At 42.4% G+C, this 17113-nt stretch overlaps 2 protein-coding genes across 2 annotated transcripts in view; both read left to right on the forward strand.

The window, feature by feature from the left end:
- The first annotated feature begins 459 nt into the window (after positions 1–459).
- LOC146548160 (uncharacterized) lies at positions 460–3631 on the forward strand. The gene is made up of 6 exons (XM_085266250.1): positions 460–584; positions 706–777; positions 877–995; positions 1079–1139; positions 1230–1324; positions 1760–3631. The coding sequence occupies exons 1-6, from the start codon at positions 549–551 to the stop codon at positions 2736–2738; spliced, it is 1362 nt and encodes a 453-aa protein (XP_085122376.1). The 5' UTR covers positions 460–548; the 3' UTR covers positions 2739–3631.
- A 9150-nt stretch (positions 3632–12781) lies between these two features.
- The window catches only part of LOC146548161 (NACHT, LRR and PYD domains-containing protein 12-like), a 192740-nt gene continuing 188408 nt past the window's right edge, over positions 12782–17113 (forward strand). Inside the window, exon 1 of the mRNA XM_085265035.1 lies at positions 12782–12856. Within this exon, the coding sequence (XP_085121161.1) occupies positions 12782–12856 (75 nt within the window). The remainder of the gene's footprint in view (positions 12857–17113) is intronic.

Below are 17113 nucleotides of genomic sequence, written 5' to 3' on the forward strand. Positions count from 1 at the left end.
TTAGGCTGCACTGATAACGCAGAGGTCTCTTCTTCCTCTGGGCTGTTTAAAGGGCCAGTTTGTCCAAAGCTGTGTATATACCAGCTGCTGTCAGGCTTCAGATGTCTGCATTAGTCCACAGTCCACTGTTTGTAAGCCATTGCTTTACTGCAAAAGTTCCCATCTACTGTAAAGAAATGGAGATAAGCAGGCACATAATATGAAAAGGCATGCTGTAGCTGACTTTGTCTTTTCTGATCCATCGGTTTGTGTGGCTCTTTCCACAGGAGGGACCTAACCCACACTTTATTTACTTATATGATAAGTTTAGTGGAGTGGAGTGCAAAATACACAGTGTTTACTTTTAATTTAACAACATGAAGCTGCATCAAGTTTCCATGGTGACTGCTCAAGAAATTCTGCATTCATAAATAAACATCAGACTGTCAAAAGAGCTCATCTGTGCGAGACCAATGAGCTGAGAGCATTTTCAGGTCCAGATCCCCCGTACGCCATCGTTGGAGAGCAGTTGACGTTTTTCTTCCTGACTTTGATTTGAACACGTTTAAATGGAAAAGAGTCAAGGAATCTATAAGCCTATCAGGGTATGTGACGCTTTTGCTTTTACTGCATTTCAGTAATTTGAAGAATTTGATGTCGTTTTAAAAGTTGACAAACTGAGAATCATTTTAAGTAACAATGACTAAATTGCTATTTCTTTGACAGGTGTTGTTCAACACACCGATTTATGAAACAGCTGTAAAGATCTGCTGGTATCTTCCGGGCTACAAGGCTCAGGTTAGACCCAGATTCATGCAAACCAAAGCTGACAGAAAATATCAGGTCATTTCTGAGGACCTGAGAGTGGTGGTGATTAAATGTCTCCTTTACTTTTAGGTTGCGATAATGACGGAGTTTCTCAGACTTCAGCAGGAAGATCTAATTCCACCGAACCTCACTGCTGAAGATCTGAGAGATCTTTTGGTGGAGAAGAGCAGGGAGACGCTCAGAGAGCAGTGAGTTACTGTCACGCCTGAAAGTCTGTTTGTGATGACGTGTAAGTGCTGAGAGAAAACCTCTGCTTTGCTTTCTTTTGAAGGCTGTGGGAGTTTGAGTTAGAGGATTTTGACGAAGAGGAAGCCAAACCTCTTCTAAGGCTGGTAAGACGAGAAAACCCACAAGACTTTTTTTTCATTACGTGCACATAACCTTTACACATAAGCGCACTGTAAATGTGTTTTCTGTTTCAGGTGTGGGCGGTGAACGTCAGCAATAAAATGAGGGACGTTGAATTTGAAGCCAGGTTGCTTCTTCAGTTCCCAGAGGCCGTACCTCCTAAATTTCAGTGAGTCACATGTAACATACAGTTATTAACCCTGTAAGACCCAACCCATCAAAAAACAGCCAGAAAATTCAGATTCTTTGGAACTGAGATGTTTATCAACCCTTTAAACAAAAGCCACACATGAGTTCTTTGCTATGTCATGTTGTGTATGATTTACTTTTATTGTGTATTTATTTTTTGTATCACATTTGATACACTGGGTGTTTTTGGCAACTTTTTGTTAACGACAATGTTAACTTTAGACTAAAAAAGAGTTTTGTCCACAACATTTAGAAATTATAGCAAGTATTGATCATGTTGATGAGATCGAGGTCTCAGAAACTCATGTATGATACAAAGGTGGTTACAGGGTTAACAGTCCAGCTACAGTGTTTCATTATTTAAATGATGCTTTGAATATGTTTAACAGATAACTCTTATCATGTTTTTCTACAGAGCACCTAAATTCCTCAGCCCGGTGAAGGATTACGTTGAAATCCTGAAAAAGAAGCAGCAGGAACAGCCTAACAGCAAACTGCTCACCGCGCAGGAGGTAGTGGTCGAGGTAGTTCCCCGCGTTCTCCAGGGCTTCTGGGAGCTTCCTCCTCGTCCCCTCCTAAACATGGCCTCCCAGAGTCTAAGTATCCTCTCCACCAGTGTCACCAAGGCCACTTTAGATCGTGTCTCCAAGAGCCTCACGGCGATGGAAACACAGGCCGTCTTCACCCGCTCTATCCGAGACGATCTGGTCGACAGCATCCTGACGGAGATTAGACAGAAATTTCCTGAAGAAATTCTGTCTATCCAAGTTGCAAACTTTGCACCCCTGTTGCTGAAGACCATTGCTGATGTAGCAAGGATCCGGATATGTGAAATCTTTGAGCCCCCTTCAAGTCCTGATGTGAAGAGCACAAATGGTGAGCGCTCCTCTGACGGCCTTTCAGTGGCAAATGTTCCACCAGCCGAAGAAGCTCTGTCAGAAAGTGTTGCAGAGCCCGACGTTCCCTGTGAGGAACTTCTTTCTGAAAGGGCATCCAGTCTGAGTACTCGAGACCTTACGATCGAAGAAGCTCTGTCAGAAAGTGTTGCAGAGCCCGACGTTCCCTGTGAGGAACTTCTTTCTGAAAGGGCATCCAGTCTGAGTACTCGAGACCTTACGATCGAAGGAGCTCTGTCAGAAAGTGTTGCAGAGCCCGACGCTCCCTGTGAGGAACCCTATGGCGAGTCCAAATCCTGTGTTGAAGGTGAAGATCATATGATCAACGGATCTTGTTCTGAAATTGGGCCGGTTCCTGATGTTCCTGATGAACCTTTTCCAGAACCTGAAGCCAGAATGAAGTCCGAAGACCGTCAGATCAAGAAGAAGAAAAAGGGCTTCTTCAAAAGACTGAGAAGTCTGTTCTGCTGCTGTTGCAGACCAAAAGTCACCGACTGACACTGAAGCTGTGACCCAGTGTTGGTGTTGCAGTAACTCTAAATATGTAAATATGTTCCTTAATGATTGTTCTTCATGTTTTTGGGGGTTTCTTTAGTTTTCAGTGGGCTGGGTGTTTTTTCTCCTCCGTGTTCTTTACTTGATTCTTGTTCATAGTTCCTGATTTGTTTTCCTAGTTCTTGTTTCTTAGTTTGTAGTTTCTTGAGTCCACCTGAGTTTCCAGCAATAAAAGCTGCCGATTCAAGTTTCATTCCACGTAAGAGTCCTGTGTTTGGGTCCTACTACCTGCCTGTCACAGCACACCATGACAGAAACTTTATAAACTCATTCATATTTCTACACGAGTCTCCAGCTATGTTAAAGATTTTTTTTCTTTCAAACATTTGTAAGAATCTCTTATGGTTCTCAAAATACTTCCACAAGTCCAGTAAGTGTAGTGCAGTAACATATTGATGGTATTATTTTTAATAATTATTTATTATTTTTAATGCACTTTGAACTGAAACTGGTATATAAAATGTACTTCCTGTAGAAAATGCAGTGTGAATGCTAATAGCTGAATAGCTTGAGTTGAATTTTTATAATTGCTGAAATCTTTGGTGAAAAACATGTTACAGTTTTTGCCCGTTGCTTGAACACATTTTGCAAAACGTCGCTCATTGTGCCAAAACTCTAAACACAAGTAAACATGACACATCAAAATATACCATTCACATCTGTGCCAAACTGAAACTCTGCTGTCAAAACCTAACATTCCTCTGTCAAGATGTAACTCTGTTGACAAAATGACACATACTTGCATCACATGCAGATCAGATCAGGGGGACACACTAGTCTACTTCATATAAAACACTGCAGTCTTTCATTGTCATTGTTTATTCTGAAGGCACATTTTCAGGAGACACAAACAACCAACAAAAGCAAATAGGCCTACTCAATATTGTCCACTGCAGCACCATCAATTCAGATAAAGCAAAACACAAACATAATACAGTAATAGAAAAAACACTATACTGTACACACAAAAAATCATGACAATTGTACATACGTGGGCTCATGGATCCCGCCGTCTGTTGGGGTCTGGCCACAGGACCTCATCGACATCGCAAGCAGTGTCTTCTCCCGCTGGGCACCGGGGAAAATATCCTCTTGCATGTCGAAACCATCCATGGATTGCTGTCACCTGAATGTAAATAGAAATATATGTGGTGGCCCCTAGAGACAAAACACGTACAAACTCCAAAGCACATTTCTAGCTTGAACTGAACTTCCAAAACAGAGCTACCTAGAACAGCGGTCCCCAACCCCCGGGCCTCGGACTGGTACCGGTCCGTGAGTCGTTTGGTACCGGGCCGCGAGAGTTGAGGCTCAGGTGTGAAATGTCTGGTTTTCAGGGTTTTTATTGCTTTTCAGCGTTATTTTGTTATCGTTTTTATCATTAACTCGGTTTTCCTGGGTCTTTTCACGTGTGTTATGAATAAATCTTCTTTTTTCGGTACCGGTACTAGTTTTATTTTGTTGTATTTATCCGCGACACCTTAAAGGCCGGTCCGTGAAAATATTGTCGGGCATAAACCGGTCGGTGGTGCAAAAAAGGTTGGAGACCGCTGACCTAGATCACGTAAATGACACAATTGAAAGCATGAAAGCATATGTGTATTGTTTGTGTATTTATGCACAAGCATTCATATATATTCAAATCATTAAAAAACAAAAGTTCATTTGCCTGTTACTACCACACACCAAATCTGGTCGTTGGTACTTGGTGAACTGAGAGACACAACAGCAGAGGTCACTATTAATGCTATAAAAGAGGCCTTTGCAAGACATGCAGTTGCCGAGACTGTGGTATCGGACAACAGGCCGCAAGTTTCATCAGAACAGTTCAAGCACTTTGCTAAAGAGTACCAGTTCACACATGAAACGAGCAGCCCCAGGTACCCCCAAGCCAACGGGGAGGCAGAACGCGCTGATCGTACCATTAAAGACTTGAGAGGACTGTGACTACAGCAGAGCACTGCTAGCGTGCAGGGCCACCCCACTGGAACATGGGCTCTCACCGGCACAGTTGCTCATGGGGAGACACCTGCGTACCTCTCTGCCACAAGCTGCTGCGAAGCTGGTGCCAAAGTGGCCCGACCTACAGGCTTTTCGCGAGAAGGATGAGGAGGGGAGGCGTGAGCAGGCAAAACACTACAACCGCAGACATAGAGTCAGGACAGAAGGTGTGGATTACTACTGAAGGAACCACTGGAGCAGTAGTTGGACCTGCCAGTGCTCCCAGATCTTATGTGGTAGAGACAGACAGGTTTTCTAAGGAGAAATAGGAGCCACCTCACACCAACAGGGACTGTTACCAGATCTGGTCGAGCGGTGAGACCTCGTGTAAGATTGGATGTGTAATTCTCTGAAGTTATCCATTCAGGCCCTATTCAAAGCTGGCTTAGGCTGTTAGAGATGTTTACAATTATGTGTTTCGTTTAAATGTAAGTGAACAAGTGAGAGATGTGTATCATTTTAACGTTTGATAATGCTCTGCATTCCTGTTCTTGTGAGCTGAGTGAGTCATTATGAAGTATGTCTTTAGCTAAAAGGAGGTGTAGCGGGAGACTACTGTACCCATAAGGCTGTGTGTGTGTGTGTGTGTGGGGGGGGGGGATGATCTAAATTATAATATTGCTGACTGTCTGAGGCAAAATTTCCCCAAATCGAATCGAATCATGGATTGAATCGATTCGGGCAAGGGCGTCGATTTGGCATGGACGGAGGGGACATGTCCCCACCAATATCCAGCGATTATTGAATTGTCCCCACCAATAATTTGATCTCTTCGAGTAAAGAAAAGCAAACCTGATAGAAAGAAGAAAAAAAAAGATCTGTCAACGTCTCATTCACCCAGCGGTGCCGAAAGAGTTAAATTACGTCCTGTACTGGAGTCCTACCTCATGTGACAAATATGGCCAATGTGATTGGCTGAACCTTTCAGGGAGCTCCGTTGAGTTTTAGCAGCGGCAAGCCTGCGCTCCCAGGAGGAGAGGAGGACGGCAGCAAAGAGGAAGAACCTGGATATAAGAAAGTATTTTTCAGAGAAACCTGTAAGTCACTTAAAGCCAAGTTCACTCATAATGTCACGGTCTGGCTGGCAGACCGTGGGGGTGTAGGGAAGGAGGACACAGGCGCGGTGCTCTATGTACAAGCAGTGCGTTTATTTACAGCGATGGACAGACATGACAATAAATCCCGTGCTCTCCCGACTCCCGTGACGTGTCCTCTTCCCAGTGCTAGTGCTCCTGTCTCCGCTTCTCCGTGATGAGCACCCCGTGCTCGCTGTCCTCTCGTCTCCCCGTAACTCCTGGGGACATAAGAGAGAGGAAGCCGTCAGACACACAATAATGCAGCAGACTCAAACTAGGAACTGGTCGAGAGACTGACGTGAAGCCACGCAAGGATCCAGTGTCGGAGAGAGCTCCACCACACTCTCAAATAGCTCCTCCGACAGGCCTGATCAGCTGCAGGTGTGGCCAATCACCTGCCAGGGCCACACACACACACACACACACACACACACACACACACACACACGTCTACAAGCAGGGAGAACGAGGGACAGCAATACAAAATACATACATTATAATATTAGTCCATAACTGCTCAGGGTCCTGGGTCTGACACATAAAATGTGTCCGTCACAATAACGTTGCAGGCTATGCTAGGCTTTGGCCCACATCAGTCTAAAACTGTATGTAACCATGAATAACGTGTTTTGGAAACTAACAGCACAACATGCAGCACTGTTAGTTCTCTCAGTCTCAGAGCAGCGTTTCTAATTCTAATCTAAGTGAAGCTGTCAGAGAAAACAGCAGCCTCGAGCAGCCAGGATATTAGTTTACAGAGGCTGTTAGAATTATATGCCTAACGTTAAAATGTTGGTGACACAAGAATTTCATCTTAATGGCACTGACGTATTCATAGGTCATAGTTATGATTTTGCAAATATTCCACCTTGTAGTGCAGTTTGCACAACTTGTTTTAAAAATGCACTCAGCCTACAAACATTACTGATCAGTCAAGATCTGCACAAAGTGACAGACACACTGAAGCAGCTCCACATTTTATTCTTATTGTCATGTATGTCCTATTTGTCAGGTGACAGAAGAAGCAACACAAAGCTCAGAGAGCAATGGTGACACAAGATCACAGGTGGAATTGGATGATGACGCAGAATGAGAAGAGCGAAAGTGGATCGCTAAATGAAACGGATGAACCAGAACTGGTTTGTAAAAATGCTGCAGCTTCAGTGGTGTGGAACTGGTTTAGCTTTCGTCCGTCAGATACACAACAAAGCACTATTTTTGGTAGAGCATGCTAGCGGGCCGTCGTTATTACCGTGTTGTTTGGAAAATACGGCGCACTTCAAATCAATCCTTTGATTTTTCTGAAAGTCGACAGAGCCCCTTATAATCCCGTGTGCCTTATGTATGAACTCTGGTTGTGTTTACTGACCTCGAAACGATTTTATGTGCACGGCGCTCGAAAATCTGTCAGATGTTTCAGTACGACTTTGCTAAGCTACCACCGCTTGATGGATTGTCGGAGCGTTACGGCTGTCGTAGGCAGGAGCCTCGCGGAGTGAGCCATGTCTCCGTGACGACCAGGACACAGCAGTCACGGACGATTGGCTGTGCGGCGAGAAGTAGGTTCAGTTCGTCTATTTTGTTGACGACCGACCGTGCGCTGGTCAGAAAGATGCTCGGGAGCGGTGGTTTGAAAGGCTGCTTCTTTAGCCTGGCCAGCAGGCCCGACAGGCATCCCCGCTTTTGTTTGCGTTCCTTCCGCCGCCTGCGTTTCTTGGCAGAGCCGATAACAATCCACGGAGCACCCGATGTTCTTGCTATCTCCGGGGGGATGTTGTGCACCCTCTGATAATCACTGGTAATGGGGATCTGGCTGTTATATCCGATCTTGCATAATTCCAGATGGTTGTAGGAAAATTTGGCTTCACAATAAGGAAAACAAAAGAAGAAGAAAAAGTGGAGAAACAAAAAAGAAAGGCACCCAAGTGGAGAGCATAGAGCCGCTGCGTCTGTGCGCGCCGCCATCTAGTATACTTCTTCTAGTACACAGCCTGGAGGTGTGTTTGGGGTCATTGTCCTGTTGAAAACTGGTCCCTAAATGCAATTTCTCAACGAGAAGTTTGGGCTCGGGTGAGTCTGCGTGCTGAAGATATCTACCTATTCGGAACCATGGTAACAGGGTTCTGGCTGATCGGAGCTGGCTTGAGATAGCGGAACCGGCTGTTCAAACCCCCACAAGGCTGCCCGCTGGGATTGGAACGATGGGAGAGGCGTGAGTTTCTCAAAATGGGCTCATTGAGTCAGCACGGATAAGATCTTGGAGAGGCTACGGCTGCTGTGAATACTCAGAATAAGATCTCTGACTGCAGACTGGATACATCTCGGAAGGGCTCGCTCAGAATAACATCTCTGGGCACAAATTGGATGACATCTCGGGGAGGCACACTGCCGTGAGTTCTCAGAATCGGCTCCTTGAGCACAAGAATGACAACATCACAGAACGCAAGTATGGCGAAGCTCGCGGCTCTCCAACGGGAGATTGAGAGACCAGTGTTGGACTGTAGAACTGCTTTGAAATTCATATGAGCTGTTCGCACTAAAGTAAAAAGCACCATCACTTATGCGGAGACCCTCTCGGCGCCAGCTGTGGGCTCAAGGCTGGAGCCGAACAAAAACACCCTGATAACGACTGTGTTGAGTCTGTTCCTTCCTATTCCATGCAAGGCCACCTGGGTTGGCTGGAAGACTGTTTACTTAGCCTGGCAGGGCGAAGGACACTGTCTCAGCTGAACCCTGGACACGCACACACATACAGGGAGTGCAGAATTATTAGGCAAATGAGTATTTTGTCCACATCATCCTCTTCATGCATGCTGTCTTCCAAGCTGTATAGGCTCAAAAGCCTACTACCAATTAAGCATATTAGGTGATGTGCATCTCTGTTGATAGGTTTGTAGCTTGAACCCATCCGCTGGAACGTTGAAGACAATGTAATTACACTGCAAAGCAAGACACAGGTAGGCAAAGACTTCATGTTTCTCGTGCACGGGAGAAATGACCGGACAAAGCGCCATTCCTTCGCTTGACCCCAGTCACTCTCGTCCGTCCTCCCGTACCACTGTTCTTTTATTGAGGTTACATGAATATGCATAGGTTCATTAACATATGACGTCTACATACACACAAAGAGTACCTTGCCTGTGTGTGTGTGTGTGTGTGTGTGTGTGTGTGTGTGTGTGTGTGTGTGTGTGACTTGTGTGAGGTCAAGATGTGACCCTGTGAAGACTCCCCAAAGCTGGTGCCAGAAGTCTGGGTCCATCTAACAAAAGGCTCTTATACTTAAACAGATATACGTGTGTTTGCTATACCATAAATCAGCAAAAGAAGATACGACCTCTCCTCTGTAGGGGAGTGAACTCACCCCCCTCTTCATGCTACACAGAGTTGTTACAGACCTCCTAGAATGAGACATTCTTTCAATCTACAAATGATTATATACTTCTAAGCATATATAAGTAAATATTTCTAAGCATAAATGACAATCAACAATACAAAACCTATCACTCCCTATTCTGGTATTTTAAAGAGTACTTAGCAGAAATATTAAACAACCTAACTAATAGGGTTGCAAACTCCCAGCAAAAAAAAAAACTAAAGGGAACCATCGCCCACCCTCTGCCTCGTGATGCTTAATCGACATAATCGACTTTAATTTAATGCATGTATTTAAAAAAAATGCACAGAAATCAATTATTTTTCAACAACAATTAAATAGATTCAACATCTTTCTTCAACAGAACTGCAGACTGCACAGATGGTATCTTCCCAAAGGAAAAAGTACTATAGCTTACTAGGGTATATATTAGACTTAATAGTTACTATATACAATATTAGATTTCTATACATTTTACGTTAGATAAAAACTTTGGTTATAAGATTCAGATAATTATTTATTAAAAGCGAGACATTTTAAACGAGAATAAGAAAGAAAAGTATTTCTTTGTGCCCCCCTTTTCCCTGTTAATGCCCCAGCTGGCCCCCTGGCAAAACCGTGCTAGACCCGCCCCTGCACAGTTACCAGCTGTCAGCTACTTATAGCATTAGGCATTAAAGTAATATTAAATAAATTCTAACAACAGCTTATCAAGCTTAAACGTGCTGCTGTGGTTTATCTGCTGGTTTCCTCTTTCTGGCGCAAAGTGGGAAACAAACAAGAGAGACGGAACTTGCGATCAGCTGATCATTGATTAGTTTCATGATTGAAGTAGCAGCAGGAGAGGGAGGGGGAGAGGAGGCGCGGCAGTCGCTCCATATATCGGTTGTTAAGCTTAACGTGGGAATGCGTTACAAACATTGAGAGAGAAACTTACAAACTTGCTTTACTTCTCTAGGACAGCTTTCACTGAAAAGAAATGCCGATTTGGAAACATGTAGCGAGGCGCTAAATGCTCCACCAGACAACCGAGAGGTCTCTTGTTGTCACATGCAAGAAAGCATGCTCTGAAGAATATCCAGGTAGATAACTGTGGCGATATGTTGGTTATATTACTTTAAAGTGCAACTGGCTAATTCTTATTTTAGCCAACTCGAAAAGTAAAAATGATGCAACGACCTTGAAATAACACATTTATCTCACTGAAACATGTCATTTAAATAAAAACATTTACTGAAATTAAAATAAATATACTGAATATAATATGGCTCAGATTTAATGGAATATAATGATCCTTTTGTGTTGCTGTTAAAGAAAGGGATAATGTGTGATTACTGTTTTTAAACTATGGGCTACAAACTAAATCCTTTTATTATTTCTGTCCTCGGTTTTAACTCATTAATAATCATTAGGATGAAGCCCCCTAAAAAACAACGTAAAGGTCATGAAAATGTAAACAATTTGGCATTTTGATGATGCATCATCCACATTAAAAAGTAGAGATCATATCAGCCCTGTATTTACTTGTATCGGATACATAAAACATCTTTCCGTATCGCACAGCACTACAGAAAGCTCTTTTCTAGGGTTGTATTAAACATCTGTAACTACCGTAACTCCTGATCCATTTCCTCAATTAAAAGAAGTCCAATGATTCCTGAGAGCAGCAACTCTGCACTTTTCATTAATATTTGCATCATTACGGTAATCCCAGGTACATTGTTGCAGCAGCCCCGTGAAGGCAAAGGTTGAGAGAATAGTGAGTGAGCGTGATGGAACAATGTTATCACACGTTTGGCTTCTTTTTACCATGTTTGTTTGTTTTGTTCTTTCATGTGTTATTTACCAAGATTTGGATGGTGTTCTGCCTCGAGTTACCATAATGTCCCTAACATCACAAAAAAGCACAGAGTTGCTGCTTTCAAGAACTGCTGGAATTTTTCATTTGCCCCAATGGTTCAAGACTCAAGTTAGGCTAAAAACACTGGGACCAGTTTAAATGGGTTCATCTGTGTCAGCTGCATCGTCACTGCTGCTCTTATGTTATGTGTTTTTGTTGAAAACTAGGTGCTGTTTGGGCTTATTGATGTCAAACTTTTCATTCACTTGTTTGCTCCTAAATACGTTTCTATTGCAGGTCTTTTCCAGTTGAAAATGTGAGTGAGCACCACACAAATTAGTGACACTGAAATACACTAAAAAGAAAAAAAACAAAACTAAATCCAAACAAAAACAACTAAACGAAGTAGTTACACACGTTATAGAATATATATACTGGGCATACAAGCCTGGCCTAAGCTTTCTGTCAGGAAGACTGCAGCAGTCCAGGAGTTGGGTTAACTGTCTTTAAGTCCCACAGAAGAAATGTTTACATCAAAGTGCTTGCCAGGCTTAATCCAAATTAGGTACAGCCATACTTGAACTTATCATTGTATAGTATGTGGGACTATGAGCAATGGTTTTCTGGAAACAGAAACAGGCAATTTTATCATTAGTAGAGTCACAAATAACTAGAAAAACAATTGAAAACATAATGTACTCAACACAGCAATATCTCACAATATCCACAAGGGGTCACTATAGCTCATATATTGCCTAAATAGCACGTCATACAAATTGCCAATCATAAGGCACGGACATGGCAAGCTAGCCACAATTAAACTAAACAATAGAAAAGTCCTTTATTTGTAATACCGCTGGATGTAATGACTGCGGGAGATTACAGCCACTGCTATTAACTTAGTGCCAAATAATCCTACCAACATGGCATCAAAGAACTGAGGCATAACTTTAACATGCACAAACAATTATAACAGCTTCATGTGAGTCATCCTGCCAAAAGGACTAACACTCACAGGTTCATAAACACACAACTTAATCACACGAAACAACTGCGATGCTCTGCAGTGGCACCTTTAGTCACTCCCACTCTGCGTGCTGAGCACATGCCCACTGATACGCTTATTTCCTTTGAGTGTGCTTGATTTCTGCCTCTAGACATTCTGAGGCCGAGTCAGAGCAGGAAACTTGAGCACACGTGGTCTCATTAAATCAGACAGCTGGAGTCATTTAAAAAGGATCTTTTAAGCAGTGCTGTCCCTCAGCTTCATAGTAGATCCATCTATGGATCAGTTTGAAAATCCTAGCTGTCTTCTTTCTAGTTATCATGTTACAAGATTTTAAGAAAACTTGAACGCTGATCATGAGTTGAATGCCACTGATCTTCAAAATCATCCAAGCTTTTTGATAAATGCACACAAAAGTCGGGTGTCCATGCCACCCGCATGCAAGGTGACAAAAATACCCCAATCAGCCTTTCAAGCTGACAGCTAAAGAAACCATTTCACCAGATTTAGCTTCTTGGATATTGTGTTCACTGTACTGTGTTCAAAATGTACTTCTCATTTAATAGAAGAAATGTAATCATGTCAATATAGAGGATTTCAAATTCTCACTCCTGTTAATTAAAAAAAATAAAAAAGTAGGATAAGACATGAGAAACTCCTTGAAAAGGACAGTCTCCATTATAGCACCTCATGGAAGCTTTGTTAGACGACCTGTCATTAAAAACTAGAAAGACCATCCAGCATCGGGAGCTTTCAGACTTCCAGGTATGACAACAAGCCTATTGCTGGTTTGCCCACTCTGACTGTGTCAGTATTTGCTCCACATACCAACTGCTCTGACCCTAAAGTAAGCCAGAATCCCACACAGCCATATGTAGGCACATTCCAACCACAAAGAATAACTGGGGATTCTTCATCCTGTAAACATCCTGAACAACTGGTTTTGGTGGTTTGATGGGAACAGATCCTCACCTGATCAGGAATACCAACGATCACCCCACCACTCATGTCTTGTTGGGAAATGTTTGCAGTCCTCAAGCTGTGAAAGTCATCAGGTGCAGCAGTCATGAATACCATGTAAACATCCCTGTTGGTAGGACAAACAAATAACAGTGGGATTCATTCGAGAAAACAGAACTTGTTTGATTCCCTGTCTGACAAAAAGAAATTAATGCAACGTAAAAATTCGATTTAAAAAATCAGCAGCATCATATGTAACCATGTCCTAAATTACATATTGTTATAATTACACAAAATTAGTTCTAAAGCCCAAACTGCTCCTGGTATATCTGACTTTTAGCACCTCCAAGCCTGTAGTCATCTTGGTTATTAGTTAGGCCCCTCCCCCGTGTGTCGCTATGTGTATAGGCACTGTTAATGCTAGCATGAACAGATCATTCTTGCTGGCTGTTGTAGTGGCTTGAGCTAACTCTCATCCCAACTGTTTATATTTGGTTATAGGAGCTGGAGTGGGCATTAATGCTCCACAATTTACAAGCTGGGACCTGCCGCTAATCCATGGTTAAAGCCTTTACCCACATCAACACTGCAGGCAGAGGCTAACATCTGCAATACTATTAATAATTACACATAACTGTAGCAACAACAAAGAGAGGCTCGAACAAGAAAGGCTTGAAACCCTTAGAAAAGACTGATCAGAGTTGGTTCAATGAACTCTGATCATGTTCATTCGGAGTTAAGCTCGTGTGTGTTTAGAGACAGAAAGCCATCATGTTACCAGGATTCTCCAGAGAAACACAGAAATAAAGAGCAGAGCCTCCATCTTCATTTAGTGGACAGAGGAATATGATCACAAATCAGTGTGGGCCAAAATTTGTATCTTAAAAACTAGGAGGGGATAAAGTTATACCAACATACTGTAATATTTTTATAATATACACTAGCAAACTTTCATGCTGTGTGTGATATTAAAAATATTGTATTGTGTGATATCACATTCTATTGTGATCCAGCATTTTAATCTGACCTTTGATTTCTAAATGCTTCATTAAACTGTCAAATATACAAATATAGACAACTGTGGGATTTGTCTAAAGTATTTGCATATGCCATAGAAATGTTAGCACTCACAGTTTACTGGGCAAGGTTTATGCAAAGTTTCAACAAGACCAGTCCACTTATGACAAACGCGATCATACGAGCATTATAGTACGATGCAGTCTCTGCATGATATGACTATCTATTCAGCTGTAACCTGACAGGGACAAAGTCTAGGAGACAGAAACTGAAGATAGACACCATTTACTGATGGACCTGTTATATTAGGTGACAATTCCACGTGAAAGTCAAAAGAAATGAATACATACAGGGCAAGTCTTTATGAGGCAAACATGATGTGCATCTCACACGAAAGCGATTTAGGTGATTTTCTGTGAGAAATGTGTAAAAAGATCCGTACTCTGAATTTCAGATACTATTGATCTGTTTGTTGTGTGTCTGAGGGTTTACGCAGGGACGTTTTGTGTAAGCGCTGATTGCTACAGTAGCATCCAATCAATGCTTACAGTGCAAAGAAACTGGCCTACAGTCTGACAGCTGCATTAATGTCTACACAATCTAAGAGTTTGAAAGATGGACACACGTGAGATGATCATAAATCCACAACAGAATCCTTTCTGTCCTAACATACTGATGAGAAAATAACTGAAGCACTCGTGTCAAGAACAACAACAACAAAGGGAAACATGCCTAACTTGGATTTCAGTGATTGTGAAAACAAACATATGCAAATGAATTTCCTCTGTGCGCTTTGCCTGATTCAGGAAATCACTATCAGTCAAGTTGAGTGTGAGTCAGTGAGTATGTTCTGTTCACATAGACTGTTACCTCAGGGGCTAACTTACCAGATGAAATGAACCTTTATGGAACGGAAACCCAGAATTTGTTTCAAGTCACATTTTAGCTTAACCTGCATGGTGGAAAGTGCCTGTACCAGAGACATGATTGTTGCTGCTTAGGTTAAAATATCTAGTATATGTCAATAATGTAACAAAAAAGAAGAAGAAAATCTGTGGCGGTGTAAAAGTCCCACTAAATGCGTCTCTCGGTGTACATCTAAACTATATAACGATTAACCGCCAACTGTGAGTTCAATTTAAATTTTCCTTTACAAATGTGTGTTTGTTTAGGAAGGAAAAAAATGTGTGCACACAGTGTTCGGCAATATAGACTCAAAGGCAGCACCAAGACTGGCACGAGACTATTTCCACTGCACTGAGGGTGGGAACTCCAGGCCTCGGGGCCGCTGTCCTGCAGGGTTTAGATGTGTCCTTGATCCAACACAGCTGATTTAAATGGCTCATTTTGAACGTTGACATATACATCAAGGAATGGACCAGCCACTGCACTGATGTTAAACCAGTTCAGAAGTTCATTTATCATCATGAACCACCAATTTATGAGCAGACAAACCAAAGTGCACTCCAAGATTCAGTTGCTTGTAGAAGCACGTTTAGCAGCAACAGCTCAAAGTCATTGTTTTCTGTATGACTATCAGTCTCTCACATCATTGGGGAGTCATTTAGGCTCACTCTTCTTTATAATGTTGCTTCACTTCATTGAGGTTTGCACAAATTTGTTTATGCAAAACTCACGACCACACTACTTCTATTAAGCTGAGCTTTAAACTTTCTAAAATATAAAACCTGCTAGACACCGGTGTTGTGCCAAAAAGTGATTGTCTGCCAAAAAGTGATTGCTCGTATTTAAACTGCTATAAGTAACTTGTTGGGCTATAATATGTGAAACATATGTCAAATGCTTCCCTCATGGATGACATAAAGTCATCTTGAGCCACAAACAACATTCGTGTAACAAGGTAGAAGCCGCGATCAGTTTTTGGCAGCGACTTTTATATAACCTTTATTTATTTAGTTAAAAAAAAATCTCATTAACATTAAACATGTCTTTTGTAAGAGTAAGTTGGCCAAGAGGACAGCAGCAATGGCAGCAAATATTACAATAGTTCAGTAAAAATATTTTAAGTGAGGATAAAGGAGCGGATTGGTTATAATGTAAGTACAGGGTGGGCCATTTATATGGATACACCGTAATAACATGGGAATGGTTGGTGATATTAAAGTCCTGTTTGTGGCACATTAGTATATGTGAGGGGCAAACTCCTCAAGATGGGTGGTGACCATGGTGGCCATTTAGAAGTCGGCCATCTTGGATACAACTTTTGTTTTTTCAATAGGAAGAGGGCCATGTGACACATCAAACTTATTGGTAATGTCACAAGAAAAACAATGGTGTGCTTGGTTTCAACGTAAACCTCCAGCAGAACCAGGCTCAGGGAGGGGCGGGGCCATCTGCTGACCGGTTGGGGTGAGAGAAGGAAGACAGGATGAAGACATGCTGTGGAAGCGAGACAGAGATTAATAACAGATATGATTCAATGCAGAGAGGTCTGTTAATACATAGTGAGTGAACCAACCAACCACAGCATCTGTGGTGAGAGAGTCATCAAGGAGTTCAGGCACTCCATCAAGCTCACAGTCACAGACTCAGGTGAGATTCTAGAGTTGCAGGGCTTCCTCCAGAGCAGCTGTTAGAAACACAGCTGCATCTTCTTTCTCTCACACACAGAAAAGAGTGAGACAGAGTGAGGCATCAGGGAGTTTAATTACCAGCTTTAAGACAAATGAATGAGAGTGCTGAATGATAGCACTCATGAGTGGTGCAGCATGCTTTAATTACTACCCACTAGTGAATGTGTCAGCAGCTGAAACTGTATTAATGGTGATTTAAAGAAACGAGTCCCAGTGTGTAGACCAGGCAAGCTGCTTCACTTGTAACACACTGGCAGAAACCCCAAGTCAGTTAGGATGACTACCTGAACATTTGAATGTTTCCACTGGTCACTGAGGTGGTACGTTACAGGGATCCAGTCTGTTCATTTACAGGACTCTACTAGAGCTGCTTTGCATGACTCACAGTTGAAATAATGCTTCTTTGTCTGATGCAGGGCCTTGGTTCACCCCATCAGTCGTGCAGGGGGTC

This window comes from Mchenga conophoros, linkage group LG23 (assembly GCF_057382185.1).
Source record: "Mchenga conophoros isolate Kocher_MC1m ecotype Shallow Benthic linkage group LG23, M_conophoros_male_GT1.1, whole genome shotgun sequence".
Taxonomy (NCBI): domain Eukaryota; kingdom Metazoa; phylum Chordata; class Actinopteri; order Cichliformes; family Cichlidae; genus Mchenga; species Mchenga conophoros.